The following is a 20,736-nucleotide window of genomic DNA, read 5'->3' on the forward strand; positions in this document are numbered from 1 at the left end:
GAGAGAGAGAAGGAGGGAGGGAGAGAGAGGGGGGAGGAAGAGAGAGAGAGAGGAGGAGGAGGGAGGGAGATGGCGAGGAGGAGGGAGGGAGATGGCGAGGAGGAGGGAGGGAGAGAGAGGAGGAGGAGGGAGGAGGAGGAGGGAGGGAGAGAGAGAGGAGGGAGATGGAGGGAGGGAGGGAGGGAGAGAGGAGGAGGGAGGGAGGGAGAGAGGAGGAGGGAGGGAGGGAGAGAGAGGAGGAGGGAGGGAGGGAGAGAGAGAGAGGAGGGAGGGAGAGGGAGGGAGGGAGGGAGGGAGGGAGAGGGAGGGAGGGAGAGAGAGGAGGAGGGAGGGAGAGAGAGGAGGAGGGAGGGAGGGAGAGAGAGGAGGAGGGAGGGAGAGAGAGGAGGAGGGAGGGAGAGAGAGAGAGGAGGAGGGAGAGGAGGAGAGAGAGGAGAGAGAGGAAGGAGAGGGAGGAGAGGAGGGAGAGGGAGGAGGGAGATGGCGAGGAGAGAGAGAGTGCTTTAGCATCTGTTGTTTCTGTTTCTCGTTGAGACAAGCTGGAGGAGAGACAGATTGTAGTATCTCTACACACACACACACACAGGAGACAATGTGGAGCAGACGCTAGAGAGAGCTCGTCATCACTACCACACACACCGACACATCTCTGAGAGCAGAGACCAGGCTCTAACTCAGAGAGAAGAACCTTTCACCAGTCAGAAGCGACCCCTCAGCAGAGCACTATGTAAGTACAGCATGTTGTTACAGCTTTGTCTTTCAGAGATAAAACAGTCTGTGTGTGTGTGTGTGTGTGTGTGTGTGTGTGTGTGTGTGTGTGTGTGTGTGTGTGTGCTGGTGCTCCAGTATGATTAGGTTACTCAGCCTTAATTACGTTCCGTGTACAGTAATGGCTCGGGGATGGGTGGTAGGACACGGCAGGCGTCTACGCACAGGCAGCAAAGTGCTCTGCTCAGCTCCTTTCTGCTCCTTGCTGCTCCTTGCTGCTCCTTGCTGCTCCATGCTGCTCCATGCTGCTTCATGCTGCTTCATGCTGCTTCATGCTGCTTCATGCTGCTTCATGCTGCTCCATGCTGCTCCATGCTGCTCCATGCTGCTTCATGCTGCTTCATGCTGCTCCATGCTGCTCCATGCTGCTCCATGCTGCTCCATGCTGCTTCATGCTGCTTCATGCTGCTTCATGCTGCTTCATGCTGCTTCATGCTGCTACGTCTATCTGACAACAGAGTAGACATGCTTCAGCACACAGCGGTTTTCTATTTAGAAAAAAGGCTTATTTAAGGCTTGTCAGGAATTCATCAGAATGTTCTCTGTTCTGGTGTTTCCCTGTGTATGTTGTTTCAGATGCTGAATTTAGCCCCAGAGGGTTTTACGGGGGATTGTGTTCGCCTCAGTTTCACTTTTTAATATAACTGCTTGGTTCCCCATGGTGGGTGGGTGGACGCTGTGGGCCTTTTCTATAATCTAGGAGCTACTGTATTTTGGAGTGTTTTTCTGCCTCTGTATTTTGATGATGCTGTAGCTGTTGGTGTTGCTGTAGCTGTTGGTGTTGCTGTAGCTGTTCGTGTTGATGTAGCTGTTGGTGTTGCTGTAGGTGTTGCTGTAGCTGTTGGTGTTGCTGTAGCTGTTGGTGTTGCTGTAGCTGTTGGTGTTGCTGTTGGTGTTGCTGTAGCTGTTGGTGTTGATGTAGGTGTTGCTGTAGCTGTTGGTGTTGCTGTAGCTGTTGGTGTTGCTGTAGGTGTTGGTGTTGATGTGGGTGTTGCTGTAGCTGTTGGTGTTGATGATGCTGTTGGTGTTGCTGTAGCTGTTAGTGTTGCTGTAGCTGTTGGTGTTGCTGTAGCTGTTGGTGTTGCTGTAGCTGTTGGTGTAGCTGTTGGTGTTGGTGTAGCTGTTGGTGTTGCTGTAGCTGTTGGTGTTGCTGTAGCTGTTGGTGTAGCTGTTGGTGTTGCTGTTGGTGTTGATGTAGCTGTTGGTGTTGGAGTAGCTGTTGGTGTTGGAGTAGCTGTTGGTGTTGGAGTAGCTGTTGGTGTTGGAGTAGCTGTTGGTGTTGGAGTAGCTGTTGGTGTTGCTGTAGCTGTTGGTGTTGCTGTAGCTGTTGGTGTTGCTGTAGCTGTTGGTGTTGCTGTAGCTGTTGGTGTTGATGTAGCTGTTGGTGTTGCTGTAGGTGTAGGTGTTGGTGTAGCTGTTGGTGTTGCTGTTGGTGTTGTGTTGGTGTTGTGTTGGTGTAGCTGTTGGTGTAGCTGTTGCTGTAGCTGTTGATGTAGCTGTTGATGTAGCTGTTGGTGTAGCTGTTGGTGTAGCTGTTGGTGTAGCTGTTGGTGTTGCTGTAGCTGTTGGTGTTGCTGTAGCTGTTGGTGTTGCTGTAGGTGTTGGTGTAGCTGTTGGTGTTGCTGTAGCTGTTGGTGTTGCTGTAGCTGTTGGTGTAGCTGTTGCTGTTGTGTTGGTGTTGCTGTTGGTGTAGCTAATGCTGTAGCTGTTGGTGTTGCTGTAGCTGTTGGTGTAGCTGTTGGTGTTGCTGTAGCTGTTGGTGTTGCTGTAGCTGTTGGTGTTGGAGTAGCTGTTGGTGTTGGAGTAGCTGTTGGTGTTGGTGTAGCTGTTGGTGTTGGAGTAGCTGTTGGTGTTGGAGTAGCTGTTGCTGTTGGAGTAGCTGTTGCTGTTGGAGTAGCTGTTGGTGTTGGTGTAGCTGTTGGTGTTGGAGTAGCTGTTGGTGTTGGAGTAGCTGTTGGTGTTGGAGTAGCTGTTGGTGTTGGTGTAGCTGTTGGTGTTGCTGTTGGTGTTGGAGTAGCTGTTGGTGTTTCTCTTGACAGTTTAAATTATTACTGTGCAGGAGATTGATAGGGAACGAGACACGGTGATATATTTGTAGCGTTGGAGACTAGATATTTGTTGTTCCTCTGTGTGTATTATGGTTTGTTCCTTTGTGATGTCACCGTCACACCCCATTCCTCCATCAAGGGACCTGTATCCTCAAAATAATCTAAAAACAGCTGTCTGAGGATGTAGAGACAACGTTATATCTGATCATTCACAATGCCTATATCTGATCATTAGTGCTTCCGAGTGGCGCGAGATGCAGGGAAAGAGGCGTCACTGCAGTCCCTGGTTCGAATCCAGGTTGCATCACATCCGGCCGTGATTGGGAGTCCCATAGGGCGGCGCACAGGTTTGGCCAGGGTAGGCCGTCATTGTAAATTAGAATTTGTTCTTAACTGACTTGCCTAGTTAAATAAATAAAAATAATCTATAGACCGCTAACAGTAAATAATATAGAATATATGCCGTTGAGCAGACACATTTATCCAAAGTGACTTACAGTCATGCGTGTAATACATTTTACATCCGCGTGGTCCTGGGAACCAAACCCACTATCATACCGATGCCAGCACCATGCTCTACCAAATGAGATACAGAGGACTCAGCCAGGCTTCTTCAAGGTCACCTCATTCAGCCTCCATCTCTCCTCTTCCCTGCTAAAGCCAACGGATTGGAAAAGTGAGAAGAGCATTACTACACTATCTAGAACCAAAAAGGGTTCTTCGGCTGTCCCCACAGCAACCCTTTTGGTTCCAGGTAGAACCCGTTTGGGTTCCATGTAGAACCCTTTCCACAGAGTGTTCTACATGGAACCCAAAAGAGTTCTACCTATGGGGACAGCCGCAGAACCCTTTTGGAACCCTTTTTTCTAAGAGTGTACAAAGTAGGCTAAAACATTTGAATTATTCAACAAGAGTTTTACTGTGTCTTCTTTATAAGCCACCCAGGGTTGAAGCAGGGCTTCTATAAGGACTACATGAACTGGAGGCAGAAAGTCATCGTCTGCAATAGATGTGTTTTCATTGGTTCAGAGCGTTACACTAGTTCTACCAAGCCCTAGATCAGTGTGTAACTCTTTCCCAGACATATCTGCATGGGATAACTGATTTCAGATCAGTTTTAATCATAGTGAAAGCTACTGGTAGTCCTCCTCTCATCTTCTCAGAGGAGATGTAGAGATTTGGCCAGACGTTGCAGCCAGAGAGATGTAACCAGGTGGACTCTCTCTCTACATCCCCCTAACTCTCTCCCTCCCTCCACCGGTAGGGTTTAGCCAGTCTCTCTGGTACACAGACTCATCAGCCACACAGACTCATCAGCCACACAGACTCATCAGCCACACAGACTCATCAGCCACACAGACTCATCAGCCACACAGACTCATCAGCCACACAGACTCATCAGCCACAGAACAGCAACTACATTTAAACCCTTTATCTTTACTTGTTGACAGAAGGTCTGTCTGTCTGTCTCTCTGTCTGTCTCTCTGTCTCTCTCTGTCTGTCTCTCTGTCTGTCTCTCTGTCTGTCTCTCTGTCTGTGTCTCTCTCTTTCTGTCTTGTCTGTCTCTCTCTGTCTTCTTGTCTGTCTCTCTCTGTCTTGTCTGTCTCTCTCTGTCTCTGTCTGTGTCTCTCTCTCTTTCTCTGTCTGTGTCTCTCTCTCTCTCTGTCTGTGTCTCTCTGTCTGTCTCTGTCTGTTGCGCTGTCTGTTGCGCTGTCTGTTGCGCTGTCTGTTGCGCTGTCTGTCTGTTGCGCTGTCTGTCTGTTGCGCTGTCTGTCTGTTGCTCTGTCTGTCTGTTGCTCTGTCTGTCTGTTGCTCTGTCTGTCTGTCTGTTGCTCTGTCTCTCTGTCTGTTGCTCTGTCTCTCTGTCTGTTGCTCTGTCTCTCTGTCTGTTGCTCTGTCTCTCTGTCTGTTGCTCTGTCTCTCTGTCTGTTGCTCTGTCTCTCTGTCTGTTGCTCTGTCTCTCTGTCTGTTGCTCTGTCGCTCTGTCTGTTGCTCTGTCGCTCTGTTGCTCTGTCTCTCTGTCTCTCTCTGTCTCTCTCTGTCTCTCTCTGTCTCTCTCTGTCTCTCTCTGTCCCTCTCTCTGTCTCTCTCTGTCTCTCTCTCTGTCTCTCTCTCTGTCTCTCTCTCTGTCCCTCTCTCTGTCTCTCTCTCTGTCTCTCTCTGTCTCTCTCTCTGTCCCTCTCTCTGTCTCTCTCTCTGTCCCTCTCTCTGTCTCTCTCTCTGTCCCTCTCTCTGTCTCTCTCTCTGTCTCTCTCTGTCTCTAAAATCTGAGGGACATAGCCTGTCTTCTCTTGAGGGTCGGGTCTGCCTTGTCCCTCTGTTTAGGGACAGATAACATTCTAGTCTGCTCTGTTTTTTGGTTGATTCTTTCCAGTGTGTCAAATAGTTCTCTTTTCTTTCTCATAATTTGGTTGGGTCTCGTTGTGTTGCTGTCCTGGGGGTCTGTTTGTGTTTGTGAACAGAGCCAGCTGGCTGTTAATCAGCTGGCATCACTTCCTTTTAGGTGGTTTTAGAATTGAACAGTTATTTTCTGGATATTGATAACTGGTGGATATAGTCCTAATTCAGCTCTGTATTGTTTGGGGGTTTTGCGTTGAACACAATTAATATTTTTGCAGAATCCTGCAATTGGGTGTTTGTCACATTTTGTACATTCTTGGTAGGTGAGTGGACCCCAGACCTCACAAACATAGAGGGCAATGGGTTCTATAACTGATTGGAGTATTTTTAGCCAGATCCTAATTGGGATGTTGAGTTTTATGTTCCATTTGATGGCGTACAAGTGTTCACAGCCTCGTGGAATTTACCTGTGGTGTTGGTGTTTAGGCCGAGGTAGGTGTAATTATTTGTGTGCTCTAGGGCAACAGTGTAGAATTTGTATTTGTCTCAATCTCTCTCCCACTCCCTCTACGTCAGAGTACAATAGTTAAATCTCTCTCTGTCATAATGCATTCATCGCCAGAAAACAATCAAATCTGCTGTGTACCGAAAACAGTCCTATCTTTCCTCTGCAGAACAGAGTGGAATCAGTCTTTTTTCATTCAGTTCTAATTTCCTCCTTTTCCCCCTGTTTTCCAGAGTACAGTCGATTTGAAGCCAAAATTCATGATCTACGTGAACAGATGATGAACAGCAGCATCAGCAGTGGCTCTCTGCGGACCAGCCAGAAGAGAACGCTCTACGTCAGGTAATGACTCCTCAATAACCCCTTCATAACCTATGTCATGTACGACTATGATCCTAACCCTTATGATAATGTCTATGGCTTCATCTTCTAACGTCTACACTGTTATGAAGGAAGTGGACAGGTGATCTGTCGCCCTGATAGGCACCCAGCAGATTGCTTTCATCTGTCTCTGTTACAGAGACGATATATGCTAGTGTAGAGTATATTAGGCCCATGTCACATTATCTGGAGGCTATTGTTTTTTACTCTCTGGGTACTTTCATCACCTTTACCTTCATGATGCTATCAATACACTTTACCATGACTGTGGCTTTCTGTCTGAGGAGAATCGAAAAGGGATAACTTTATTGTCCATACGTCGACATTGACAATATTCAACCCATAAGGGCAGAGCACAGGAGCACTGACCCTTTGAGTCTTCTCTCTGTGTGTCTGTCTGTGTTGATACAGACACTTAGGGTGTTTTCACACTGTTCCCCTGTCATAACCCCTCACACTAGACTACTGACATAACCCCTCACACTAGACTACTGTTATAACCCCTCACACTAGACTACTGTTATAACCCCTCACACTAGACTACTGTTATAACCCCTCACACTAGACTACTGTTATAACCCCTCACACTAGACTACTGTTATAACCCCTCACACTAGACTACTGTTATAACCCCTCACACTAGACTACTGTTATAACCCCTCACACTAGACTACTGTTATAACCCCTCACACTAGACTACTGTTATAACCCCTCACACTAGACTACTGTTATAACCCCTCACACTAGACTACTGTTATAACCCCTCACACTAGACTACTGTTATAACCCCTCACACTACACTACTGACATAACCCCTCGCACTAGACTACTGACATAACCCCTCGCACTAGACTACTGACATAACCCCTCGCACTAGACTACTGACATAACCCCTCGCACTAGACTACTGACATAACCCCTCGCACTAGACTACGGACATAACCCCTCGCACTAGACTACGGACATAACCCCTCGCACTAGACTACGGACATAACCCCTCGCACTAGACTACGGACATAACCCCTCGCACTAGACTACGGACATAACCCCTCGCACTAGACTACGGACATAACCCCTCGCACTAGATTACGGACATAACCCCTCGCACTCGACTGCTGACATAACCCCTCGCACTAGACTACGGACATAACCCCTCGCACTAGATTTAAAGTCTACACTGTTTCCCCTGTCATAACCCCTCACACTAGACTACGGACATAACCCCTCGCACTAGATTTAAAGTCTACACTGTTTCCCCTGTCATAACCCCTCACACTAGACTACGGACATAACCCCTCGCACTAGATTTAAAGTCTACACTGTTTCCCCTGTCATAACCCCTCACATTGGTGCCACAGAAGAGAAAAGATGATGACGTGCAGGTTTGAGGGAAAAAGCATTTTCTGTTTCGGGATTTTGATTAGCGGTTGTCAAGGATACACAGAAATTCCAAAATAGTTTTTAGTTCACGATAATTTGTTTGTAATTTGTGGTCTATAGGCTAAGAGCGCTTCATAAGCTGTTCATTTTATTGTGGGGTTTGAATAGTGTCAGAAGACAATATTTTTGGGTGAAAATCACGACATAGAATTGATTTTCTACCCTATCTCTTTAAAAATTAATGTAACCTTTATTTTAACTAGGCAAGTCAGTTAAGAACAAATTCTTATTTACAATGATGACCTACACTGGCCAAACCCGGACGATGCTGGGCCAATTTTGAGCCGCCCTATGGGACTCCCAATCACGGCCGGATGTGATACAGCCTGGATTCAAACCAGGGACTGTAGTGATACCTCTTGCTCTGAGATGCAGTGCCTTAGATCGCTCTGCCACTCAGGACCTCTTAAAGGGCCAGTAGCCTACTTTGGGTGTACAATTTTCAATTATAGCATTAATTAATCTGCAGTTATTCTTCTGCTATTTATTTTGTTACCAATATATTTACATGTTAATATTATCTTCAAATTACAATTATTATGTCATCTTTCAGCTAAGTGCAATTCATTAGCTTCCAAATTGAGGGAATGTTAAAAAAAAAAAAAGATATTGGTTTGTTTCTAAACATAGCAATGTGAATGCAAAGAGGACTCGGACCATAAAATAGGTGAAGTGAACTGGCGAAAGAGTTGAGTCCTCATTCAAAGGCAGTGTAAATACAAAGAGAACTGACTTCTTTTGGGGGTTTTTACCCCCAGAGTTCACTTTAAAGAGGACTGAGATTTTTTTTTAAATGTTTAAGAGGACTATATGTGAAAACACCCTTAGGCAACACCACAAACACACACACACAGCCATGTTCTCCACCATCTGAAGTGAACAGATCCTCTGCACTGATACATTGATTGATGTTAGAGAAGCCATTGTCCTTTACGTTGACTGGAGCCCTGATATGGCTGGTCTTCCTCCATTATGATGTAGACATACAACTGATAATAGAGGCTAGTTTGATTTGTCCATTCAGGCCTCATCTGTGTGTGGTCAGCTTGCCTCCGGTACACAGCAGTCCCAGGGAAGTGGAGAACGTCCCTGTCACAGGCCCTGGCCGACACGCCTGCAAAGATTTTAGCTGTTCTCACTAACGGCAAACGATTGCAGTTTGTTATTATATTTAGCTACCTGTTTTTTCTTGTTATGAATAAGAGTGTCATAATGGTCTGTGGCTGTTTTTCATGGTTCAGGCTAGGCCCTTTAGTTCCAGTGAAGGGAATCGTAACACTAAAACATACAATGACATTCTAGACGATTCTGTGCTTCCAACTTTGTGGCAACAATTTAGGGAAGGCCCTTTCCTGTTTCAGCATGACAATACCCCGTGCACAAAGCAAGGTCCGTACAGAAATGGTTTGTCGAGATCGGTGTGGAAGAACTTGACAGGCCTGTAAAGAGCCCCGACCTCAACCCCATCTAACACCTTTGGCATGAATTGGAACGCCGACTGTGAGCCAGGCCTAATTGTCCGATATCAGTGCTTGACCTCCGTAATGCACTTGTGGCTGAATGGAAGCAAGTCCCTGCAGTAATGTTCCAACATCTAGTGGAAAGCCTTCCCAGAAGTGTGGAGGCTGTTATAGCAGTAATGTTCCAACATCTAGTGGAAAGCCTTCCCAGAAGTGTGGAGGCTGTTATAGCAGCAAAGGGGGGACCAACTCTATATTAATGCCCATGATTTTGAAATTAGATGTTGGACGAGCAGGTGTCCACATACCTTTGGTCATGTGGTGTGCACTCTATGAAAAGCCTCTCCTACAGTATACTGTAGAAGTATATAGAGCAGGCCTCTCCTACAGTATACTGGAGAAGGATTTAGAGCAGGCCTCTCCTACAGTATACTGGAGAAGGATATAGATCAGGCCTCTCCTACAGTATACTGGAGAAGAACATAGAGCAGGCCTCTCCTACAGTATACTGGATAAGGATATAGAGCAGGCCTCTCCTACAGTATACTGGAGAAGAACATAGAGCAGGCCTCTCCTACAGTATACTGGAGAAGAACATAGAGCAGGCCTCTCCTACAGTATACTGGAGAAGGATATAGATCAGGCCTCTCCTACAGTATACTGTAGAAGAACATAGAGCAGGCCTCTCCTACAGTATACTGGAGAAGGATATAGAGCAGGCCTCTCCTACAGTATACTGGAGAAGAACATAGAGCAGGCCTCTCCTACAGTATACTGGAGAAGGATATAGAGCAGGCCTCTCCTACAGTATACTGGAGAAGAACATAGAGCAGGCCTCTCCTACAGTATACTGGAGAAGGATATAGAGCAGGCCTCCTACAGTATACTGGAGAAGAACATAGAGCAGGCCTCTCCTACAGTATACTGGAGAAGGATATAGAGCAGGCCTCTCCTACAGTATACTGGATAAGAACATAGAGCAGGCCTCTCCTACAGTATACTGGAGAAGAACATAGAGCAGGCCTCTCCTACAGTATACTGGAGAAGAACATAGAGCAGGCCTCTCCTACAGTATACTGGAGAAGGATATAGAGCAGGCCTCTCCTACAGTATACTGGAGAAGGATATAGAGCAGGCCTCCTACAGTATACTGGAGAAAGTTATAGAGCAGGCCTCTCCTACAGTATACTGGAGAAGAACATAGAGCAGGCCTCTCCTACAGTATACTGGAGAAAGATATAGAGCAGGCCTCTCCTACAGTATACTGGAGAAAGATATAGATCAGGCCTCTCCTACAGTATACTGGAGAAAGATATAGAGCAGGCCTCTCCTACAGTATACTGGAGAAAGATATAGATCAGGCCTCTCCTACAGTATACTGGATAAGGATATAGAGCAGGCCTCTCCTACAGTATACTGGAGAAGAACATAGAGCAGGCCTCTCCTACAGTATACTGGAGAAGAACATAGAGCAGGCCTCTCCTACAGTATACTGGTGAAAGATATAGAGCAGGCCTCTCCTACAGTATACTGGTGAAAGATATAGAGCAGGCCTCTCCTACAGTATACTGGTGAAAGATATAGAGCAGGCCTCTCCTACAGTATACTGGAAAAAGATATAGATCAGGCCTCTCCTACAGTATACTGGAGAAAGATATAGATCAGGCCTCTCCTACAGTATACTGGAGAAAGATATAGAGCAGGCCTCTCCTACAGTATACTGGAGAAAGATATAGAGCAGGCCTCCTACAGTATACTGGAGAAGGATATAGAGCAGGCCTCTCCTACAGTATACTGTAGAAGAACATAGAGCAGGCCTCTCCTACAGTATACTGGAGAAGAACATAGAGCAGGCCTCTCCTACAGTATACTGGAGAAGAACATAGAGCAGGCCTCTCCTACAGTATACTGGAGAAGAACATAGAGCAGGCCTCTCCTACAGTATACTGGAGAAGGATATAGAGCAGGCCTCTCCTACAGTATACTGGAGAAGAACATAGAGCAGGCCTCTCCTACAGTATACTGGAGAAGAACATAGAGCAGGCCTCTCCTACAGTATACTGTAGAAGAACATAGAGCAGGCCTCTCCTACAATATACTGGAGAAGAACATAGAGCAGGCCTCTCCTACAATATACTGGAGAAGAACATAGAGCAGGCCTCTCCTACAGTATACTGGAGAAGGATATAGAGCAGGCCTCTCCTACAGTATACTGGAGAAGGATATAGAGCAGGCCTCTCCTACAGTATACTGGTGAAGGATATAGAGCAGGCCTCTCTAACCCTGTTCCCGGAGAGCTACCCTCCTGTAGGTTTTCCCTCCAACCGTAGTTGTAACTAACCTGATTCAGCTTATCAACCAGCTAATTATTAGTTTTGAGTTTTATTAGTCGTGTGTACGGGATACACATGGTAAACACCGTCAAACGAAATGCTTACTTGCAGGTTCCTTCTCGACAATGAAACAACAATAAGAAATAATAAAAAATAAGAATCCGAACATAAAGTAAATGGCTCAGCGGAATAGAATCAAGTATAATACAGGAAGTCACAATTTATAGTCCAGTATTTACATGTGTTTTGAGGAAGGGGGGATTGGGGTGTTTAAATTGAGCAGTATGTAGTTTTTCTTCATAATTAGTGTCAGGTAGCAGCAGTGGTGATGTGTGTGTTGTAGGGCTGGGCGATATGGCCTAAAAATCTGATCTAGATTTTCTTTCAAACTTATGTTTTTCTTTTTTTTAATGTTTTCTCTTAATAATCTTTTGTACAATTTAAAGGTTAAAATACACTGCATTTCAAACAGTCAGGAATAATCAAATGAATTCAGGTCTTGTGAAATTATACCTAGGCTAAATATACAATGCATTCGGAAAGTATTCAGACCCCATTACTTTTTCCACATTTTGTTACGTTACAGCCTTATTCTAAAATTGATTGATTAAATATATATTTTTCCCCCATTAATCTACACACAATACCCCAAGCAGTTTTTTTTATGTTTGCAAATGTATTAAAAATAAAAAGCTGAGATATCACATTTATGTAAGTATTCAGACCCTTTATTCAGTACTTTGTTGAAACACCTTTGGCAGCGATTACAGCGTTGAGTCTTCTTGGGTATGACGCTACAAGCTTGGCAAATCTGTATTTGGGTAGTTTCTCCCATTCTTCTCTGCAGATCCTCTCAAGCTCTGTTACGTTGGATGGGGAGCGTAGCTGCACAGCTATTTTCAGGTCTCCAGAGATGTTCGATCGGGTCCGGGCTCTGACTGGGCCACTCAAGGACATTCAGAGACTTGTCCTGAAGCCACTCCTGCGTTGTCTTGGCTGTGTGCTTAGGGTTGTTGCCCTGTTGGAAGGTGAACCTTCACCAAAGTCTGAGGTCCTGAGCGCTCTGGAGCAGGTTTTCATCAAGGATCTCTCTGTACTTTGCTCCGTTAATCTTTCCCTCGATCCTGGCTAGTCTCCCAGTCCCTGCCGCTGAAAAACATCCCCACAGCATGATGCTGCCACCACCATGCTTCACCATAGGGATGGTATTGGCCAAGTGATGCGCGGTGCCTGGTTTCCTCCAGACGTGACGCTTGGCATTCAGGCCAAAGAGTTCAATCTTGGTTTCATTAGACCAGAGAATCTTGTTTCTCATGGTCTGAGAGTCCTTTAGGTGCCTTTTGGCAAACTCCAAGTGGGCTGTCATGAGCCTTTTACTGATGAGTGACTTCCGTTTGGCCACTCTGCCATAAAGGCCTGATTTGGTGGAGTGCTGCAAAGATGGTTGTCCTTCTGGAAGCTTCTCCCATCCCCACAGAAGAACTCTGGAGCTCTGTCAGAGTCACTATCGGGTTCTTGGTCACCTCCCTGACCAAGGCCCTTCTCCCCCGATTGCTCAGTTTGGCCGGGCGGCCAGCTCTTGGAAAAGTCTTGGTGGTTCCAAACTTCTTCCATTTAAGAATGATGGAGGACACTGTGTTCTTGGACTTTTAATGCTTCATCCATTTTTTTGGTACCCTTACCCCAGATCTGTGCCTTGACACGATCCTGTCTTGGAGCTCTACGGACAATTCCTTCGACCTCATGGCTTGGTTTGTGCTCTGACATGCTCTGTCAACTGAGGGACCTTTTATAGACGGTGTGTGCCTTTCCAAATCACGTCCAATCAATTGATTTTACTACAGGTGGACTCCAAATCAAGTTGATGATCAATAGAAACAGGGTGCACCTGAGCTAAATTTCAAGTCTCATAGCAAATGATCTGAATACTTATGAAAATAGGGTATTTCAGTTTTTATTCTTAGTAAATTTGCTAATATTTCTAAAAACCTATTTTTGCTTTGTCATTATGGGATATTGTGTGTAGATTGATGATGGACATTTTTTAACAACGTGTGAAAAGTGAAGGGGTCTGAATACTTTTATAATGCACTCCGTGGGTGGGTGTGAATGAGGAGAATCAGACCTGTTCAAGTGTTCAGCAGTCATGATGGCTTGTAGATAGTGGTATCAGACCTCATGCTCCGATACCATCTGCCTGATGGTAAGGGAGTGAACAGCTTGTGGCTGGGGAGCGGATATCCTGGATGGGTGGGAGCATGGTCCCAGTGATGAACTGGGCCGTCTTCACCACACACTGGAGTGCCTTGTGGTTGTGGACGGAGCAATTTCCGTACCAGGCCGTGATGCAATCGGCCAGGACGCTCTCGATGGTGCAGTGGTCCACTCGGTTAGCTTAGGGTTGGAGTGAAAACCTACAGGACGGTAGCTCTCCAGGAAGAGGGTTGGAGTGAAAACCTACAGGACGGTAGATCTCCAGGAAGAGTGTTGGAGTGAAAACCTACAGGACGGTTGCTCTCCAGGAAGAGGGTTGGAGTGAAAACCTACAGGACGGTAGCTCTCCAGGAACAGGGTTGGAGTGAAAACCTACAGGACGGTTGCTCTCCAGGAAGATGGTTGGAGAGCCCTGATATAGAGGGATATATGGAGAAGGATGCAGTCCCAGTGGTTTGATTCCCACTCTCTCTAACAGGATTAGTCTCTCTGCTAGGGGATGTTCAGGAGATTGAAACTCAAACTACTTCCTAAAACCATCCTTCTTACTTTGCGCTGACACATACTTCTAGCAACAGAAAATATACTGCATTATGGAAATCCAAGCTTTGCAGAATTATTTTCTTTACAGCCCTCTAGAACTGCATGCATAAAATTAGCACTCCATGTCACATAGGGAAGTCATAGCAAACAGATGAACACAACCAACCTAGTATTCCGCTGCTCAAAAGTCTTAGTCATTTTTTTTAATTTAATTTTTTATTTATTTAACCTGGCAAGTCAGTTAAGAACAAATTCTTATTTACAATGACGGGCTAGGAACAGTGGATTAACTGCCTTGTTCAGGGGCAGAACGGCAGATTTTTACACCTTGTCAGCTCGGGGGATTCGATCTAGCAACCTTTCGGTTACTGGCCCAACGCTCTAACCACTAGGCTACCGGCCGCCCCTGTGGGTTTAATTAACAACATCTCCACATTAGAATAACTCACTCAGTGATCCGTTTAACTACAACTACACCATAGTACCCCCTAGGGCATGGGGTTCCCAACCTGGGGGCCAACGTTTCGTGGGGGGGACATTCCTTGATTTGAAGGGTAAAAAATACATGGATGGATTGTTCATACCGATCTAAAAAAAAAAAAAAAAAACTATAAAAACCAAAGTAGAAATCTGTGATGCTTTAGGCTAAGCTGAGCTACGACCTTCTAAAGTCGAGGATTCAAAAACATTTTTTTTCAATATAGGCAATCTCAATAAACAATCATTAAAACGGGGGGGGGGTTGGAAACCCCATGCACACTAATACTCATGGGACTATATATGTCCCAGAGGCCTGTACAGAGGAACAATTAGACTGTAATGAAAGCAGGAGGGTTCTGGTCAGTTTCCTTTAAGGCCTGCCCTCAGGATGAGGTGTAGCTTGTAGCATCTACTTTTATAGCCTTCCAGCTGTATTGTCGTCCATCTCATTACTGCAGAGGAGAGGCTAGAAAACAGAGAACCACACATTTCAATTAGCTGCTTTTTAACCATGCTGTTTTAATGCTCCTGGCTCTGGCATTGGCAGCTGTACTACAGTAAGATTGTCTTCCCTTTAATAGCGTACATAAAGATGGAAACACAGAGGAAGCCTGACTGGCCAGGTAGATGACCTCATAGCAGACAGAGAGAATTATTTACACTCTTCTATTTTATTGATCGTTAAAAACACAAACTGAGAGAGGCCTGTAGAATCCTGGAATGGCACGTTTGATGTTTTGTTTTGATGATATGAAGTGACATTTACAGCTGGGGCTGTGTGTGTTCCTGTAAGGACCTGTATCAAGATATTTATTTCACACAGAGTGGAAGTGTTTGTGCTCAGTACTGAACGGGAAGAGGGGCCCCACCGCTCAATTAGAGTAAAAGATGCTGTTCATAAACATTCTTCTCATCAGACTACATTAACATGATGCAACGTGGGTTATTATCAGACTACATTAACATGATGCAACGTGGGTTATTGTCAGACTACATTAACGTGATGCAACGTGGGTTATTATCAGACTACATTAACGTGATGCAACGTGGGTTATTATCAGACTACATTCACATGATGCAACGTGGGTTATTATCAGACTACATTAACATGATGTAACGTGGGTTATTATCAGACTACATTAACATGATGCAACGTGGGTTATTATCAGACTACATTAACATGATGTAACGTGGGTTATTATCAGACTACATTAACATGATGCAACGTGGGTTATTATCAGACTACATTAACATGATGTAACGTGGGTTATTATCAGACTACATTAACGTGATGCAACGTGGGTTATTATCAGACTACATTAACGTGATGCAACGTGGGTTATTATCAGACTACATTAACATGATGTAACGTGGGTTATTATCAGACTACATTAACATGATGTAACGTGGGTTATTATCAGACTACATTAACGTGATGCAACGTGGGTTATTATCAGACTACATTAACGTGATGCAACGTGGGTTATTATCAGACTACATTAACGTGATGTAACGTGGGTTATTATCAGACTACATTAACATGATGCAACGTGGGTTATTATCAGACTACATTAACGTGATGCAACGTGGGTTATTATCAGACTACATTAACGTGATGCAACGTGGGTTATTATCAGACTACATTAACGTGATGCAACGTGGGTTATTATCAGACTACATTAACGTGATGCAACGTTGGTTATTATCAGACTACATTAACATGATGCAACGTGGGTTATTATCAGACTACATTAAGGTGATGCAACGTGGGTTATTATCAGACTACATTAACGTGATGCAACGTGGGTTATTATCAGACTACATTAACATGATGCAACGGGGGTTATTATCAGACTACATTAACATGATGTAACATGGGTTATTATCAGACTACATTAACATGATGCAACGTGGGTTATTATCAGACTACATTAACATGATGTAACGTGGGTTATTATCAGACTACATTAACATGATGTAACGTGGGTTATTATCAGACTACATTAACGTGATGCAACGTGGGTTATTATCAGACTACATTAACATGATGCAACGTGGGTTATTATCAGACTACATTAACGTGATGCAACGTGGGTTATTATCAGACTACATTAACGTGATGCAACGTGGGTTATTATCAGACTACATTAACGTGATGTAACGTGGGTTATTATCAGACTACATTAACATGATGCAACGTGGGTTATTATCAGACTACATTAACGTGATGCAACGTGGGTTATTATCAGACTACATTAACGTGATGCAACGTGGGTTATTATCAGACTACATTAACGTGATGCAACGTGGGTTATTATCAGACTACATTAACGTGATGCAACGTTGGTTATTATCAGACTACATTAACATGATGCAACGTGGGTTATTATCAGACTACATTAAGGTGATGCAACGTGGGTTATTATCAGACTACATTAACGTGATGCAACGTGGGTTATTATCAGACTACATTAACATGATGCACCGTGGGTTATTATCAGACTACATTAACATGATGCAACGTGGGTTATTATCAGACTACATTAACATGATGCAACGTGAGTTATTATCAGACTACATTAACATGATGCAACGTGGGTTATTATCAGACTACATTAACATGATGCAACGTGGGTTATTATCAGACTACATTAACATGATGCAACGTGGGTTATTATCAGACTACATTAACGTGATGCAACGTGGGTTATTATCAGACTACATTAACGTGATGCAACGTGGGTTATTATCAGACTACATTAACATGATGCAACGTGGGTTATTATCAGACTACACTAACATGATGCAACGTGGGTTATTATCAGACTACATTAACGTGATGCAACGTGGGTTATTATCAGACTACATTAACATGATGCAACGTGGGTTATTATCAGACTACATTAACGTGATGTAACGTGGGTTATTATCAGACTACATTAACGTGATGCAACGTGGGTTATTATCAGACTACATTAACGTGATGCAACGTGGGTTATTATCAGACTACATTAACGTGATGCAACGGGGGTTATTATCAGACTACATTAACTTGATGCAACGTGGGTTATTATCAGACTACACTAACATGATGCAACGTGGGTTATTATCAGACTACATTAACATGATGCAACGTGGGTTATTATCAGACTACATTAACGTGATGCAACGTGGGTTATTATCAGACTACATTAACATGATGCAACGTGGGTTATTATCAGACTACATTAACGTGATGCAACGTGGGTTATTATCAGACTACATTAACGTGATGCAACGTGGGTTATTATCAGACTACATTAACGTGATGTAACGTGGGTTATTATCAGACTACATTAACGTGATGCAACGTGGGTTATTATCAGACTACATTAACGTGATGCAACGTGGGTTATTATCAGACTACATTAACATGATGCAACGTGGGTTATTATCAGACTACATTAACATGATGCAACGTGGGTTATTATCAGACTACATTAACATGATGCAACGTGGGTTATTATCAGACTACATTAACGTGATGCAACGTGGGTTATAATCAGACTACATTAACATGATGCAACGTGGGTTATTATCAGACTACATTAACATGATGCAACGTGGGTTATTATCAGACTACATTAACATGATGCAACGTGGGTTATTATCAGACTACATTAACATGATGCAACGTTGGTTATTATCAGACTACATTAACATGATGCAACATGGGTTATTATCAGACTACATTAACATGATGCAACGTAGGTTATTATCAGACTACATTAACATGATGCAACGTGGGTTATTATCAGACTACATTAACATGATGCAACGTGGGTTATTATCAGACTACATTGACATGATGCAACGTGGGTTATTATCAGACTACATTGACATGATGCAACGTGGGTTATTATTCCTGTTTTATGGATGAAAGTAAGACACGAGGATGAGGCAGTACAGCCCTGTTTAATTGATGAAGAAAATACATGGAGATGAGGTTGGCAGGCTGGATGCTAGGGGACGGCTGTTACTTCAGCTCCAGTTCCTTAGCAGGCAGATGCACACGAACACACAACGTCAAGGTTCTACAGTTGGTAAAGCTCTCCTGAGCTGTGCTTTGCGTGCTGCATATGTTTGGCATCTATTCAGGAATCGCTCATATCTATTTTAATATGGAACACCTGCTCAGTCCCTGTGATCTGTATCTGAACTCAGTCCATCCATATTTCTCATGCTTCTCCAGTCTCTCCTGGACAGATAGACACTCTGACATGGGCTTTGTGGACCACGTCATCACACACCAATCTCAGGTGGAAAATCATGCTCACGCTCTTTGCCTTCCCTGTGTGTTTTTGTGTTGTGTATTTATATTAAAAAGACCTCACCTGGCGCAGTTTCTTTGTTACAGGACCTCATGAAATCATTCTCCTTAACTAACAGCTCCCTAATAATGTGAAATATGTATTTTTACTGAAGGATATGTCATTGAGTTTGTCGTGTTGTTTCTCTCTCCCAGTTTGACAAGACAGTTCCACCCTCATCTATTGTTGTTGTTGTCTGCATGGCGCTGTTTGATGATGTAATGTTGTTTCTCTCCCTCCAGGGCTCTGTTTGACTATGACAGGGCGAAGGACTCGGGGCTGCCCAGCCAGGGGCTCAACTTCCACTTTGGAGACATCCTTCATGTGGTGAATGCCTCCGATGACGAGTGGTGGCAGGCACGGCAGGTGACCCATGAAGGAGAGGTGGAAGAGGTTGGAGTCATCCCCAGCAGGAGGAGGTAAGAGGTCAAGGGTTAGAAGCTGGTGCTCAGGGTTCGGAGTACCTGCTGTTTTCACATGTTGTCTGTCCCGGGCATTGAAGTTGCCCAACCCTGGTTCTGTGTCTCCAACACTAAAATCTTATTTTAAGAGATTAGCCAAAAAAGTTTGAATTAGTCGGAGGTTTGTCTGTTAGCACGATATGGCTTTAAATAAGCCCTCTTACTCACCAGACTCAGCAGTTTGGGGAATTCAGTTTTAAAACACCGTTGCATTGTCCTGTGCTTGCTCAGTGTGTGTGTGTGTGTGTGTGTGTGTGTGTGTGTGTGTGTGTGTGTGTGTGTGTGTGTGTGTGTGTGTGTGTGTGTGTGTGTGCCAGCCCAGTGCTGGTCTTATCCCTGGGCACAGCATGGTGTGAATGCTGATGCCACTGTGACTGACATCATAAGGGTACCATAGGGGCAGAGAGTATACCCACAATCACTATTTTTTGTTTAGCCAAGGATTGTAATGAGGTGTGGTACTGCAGTCTCTCAGTGAAAACCTTCTCTGTGGCAAAAAAATAAAAGTTGCCATCGAAACAAAAACCAACCCATCGGTCTTACACTAACTCTGTTAATTCAGCGGCTTTTTGACGTCAGTAACACATTATCGCATCTTATTCTGCAAAGAGGCGCTTGGAATCAGCTGTTTCATTAAGCTTGAGAGTTCAAACACCCTACAGTTTCTATCTCTCTCACACACACACACTGTCGAGCTTCACCTCTATTTCCCCCCTCCCTCGCTCTCTCACCTAACAGAGGGGTGAAGGACAGATGATAATTGGCTTCTCACCTGACTCTGGTTCATTTGTCACCTTGGAATGATCAGAAGGCAGCAGTAGTAGCAGTAGTAGTAGTAGCAGTAGTAGTAGTAGTAGTAGTAGTAGTAGTAGTAGTAGTAGTAGTAGCAGCAGTAGTAGTAGTAGTAGTAGCAGTAGTAGTAACAGCAGTAGTAGTAGTAGTAGTAGCAGTAGTAGTAGTAGTAGTAGTAGCAGTAGTAGTAGTAGTAGTAGTAGTAATAGTAGCAGCAGTAGTAGTAATAGTAGTAGTAGTAGTAGTAGCAGCAGCAGCAGCAGCAGCAGTAGTAATAGTAGCAGCAGTAGTAGTAACAGCAGTAACAGTAGTAGTAGTAGTAGTAGTAGCAGTAGTAGCAGCAGTAGTAGTAGCAGTAGTAGCAGCAGTAGTAGTAATAGTAGCAGTAGTAGCAGCAGTAGTAGTAGTAATAGTAGCAGCAGTAGTAGTAGTAATAGTAGCAGCAGTAGTAGTAATAGTAGCAGCAGTAGTAGCAGTAATAGTAGTAGTAGCAGCAGTAGTAATAGTAGCAGCAGTAGTAGCAGTAGTAGTAGTAGCAGTAATAGCAGTAGTAGCAGCAGCAGTAGTAGTAGTAGCAGCAGTAATAGTAGTAGCAGCAGCAGTAGTAGTAGTAGTAGTAGTA

At 44.3% G+C, this 20,736-nt stretch overlaps 1 protein-coding gene across 5 annotated transcripts in view; it reads left to right on the top strand.

Annotated features, from left to right (window-relative positions):
- The first annotated feature begins 583 nt into the window (after nt 1–583).
- LOC115158803 (disks large homolog 1) overlaps nt 584–20,736 on the top strand; it is a 52,044-nt gene continuing 31,891 nt past the window's right edge. For 2 of the 5 annotated variants that reach the window (XM_029708141.1, XM_029708142.1), the window contains exons 1-3: nt 3,217–3,492; nt 5,895–6,003; nt 19,104–19,280. In XM_029708141.1, the coding sequence (XP_029564001.1) occupies nt 3,318–3,492; nt 5,895–6,003; nt 19,104–19,280 (461 nt within the window). In that variant the 5' untranslated portion in view covers nt 3,217–3,317. Of the gene's footprint in view, nt 728–3,216; nt 3,493–5,894; nt 6,004–19,103; nt 19,281–20,736 lie in introns of those variants that run through there. The other 3 variants (XM_029708145.1, XM_029708143.1, XM_029708144.1) reach the window with 3 other exon arrangements.

This window comes from Salmo trutta, chromosome 22 (genome assembly GCF_901001165.1).
Source record: "Salmo trutta chromosome 22, fSalTru1.1, whole genome shotgun sequence".
Taxonomy (NCBI): domain Eukaryota; kingdom Metazoa; phylum Chordata; class Actinopteri; order Salmoniformes; family Salmonidae; genus Salmo; species Salmo trutta.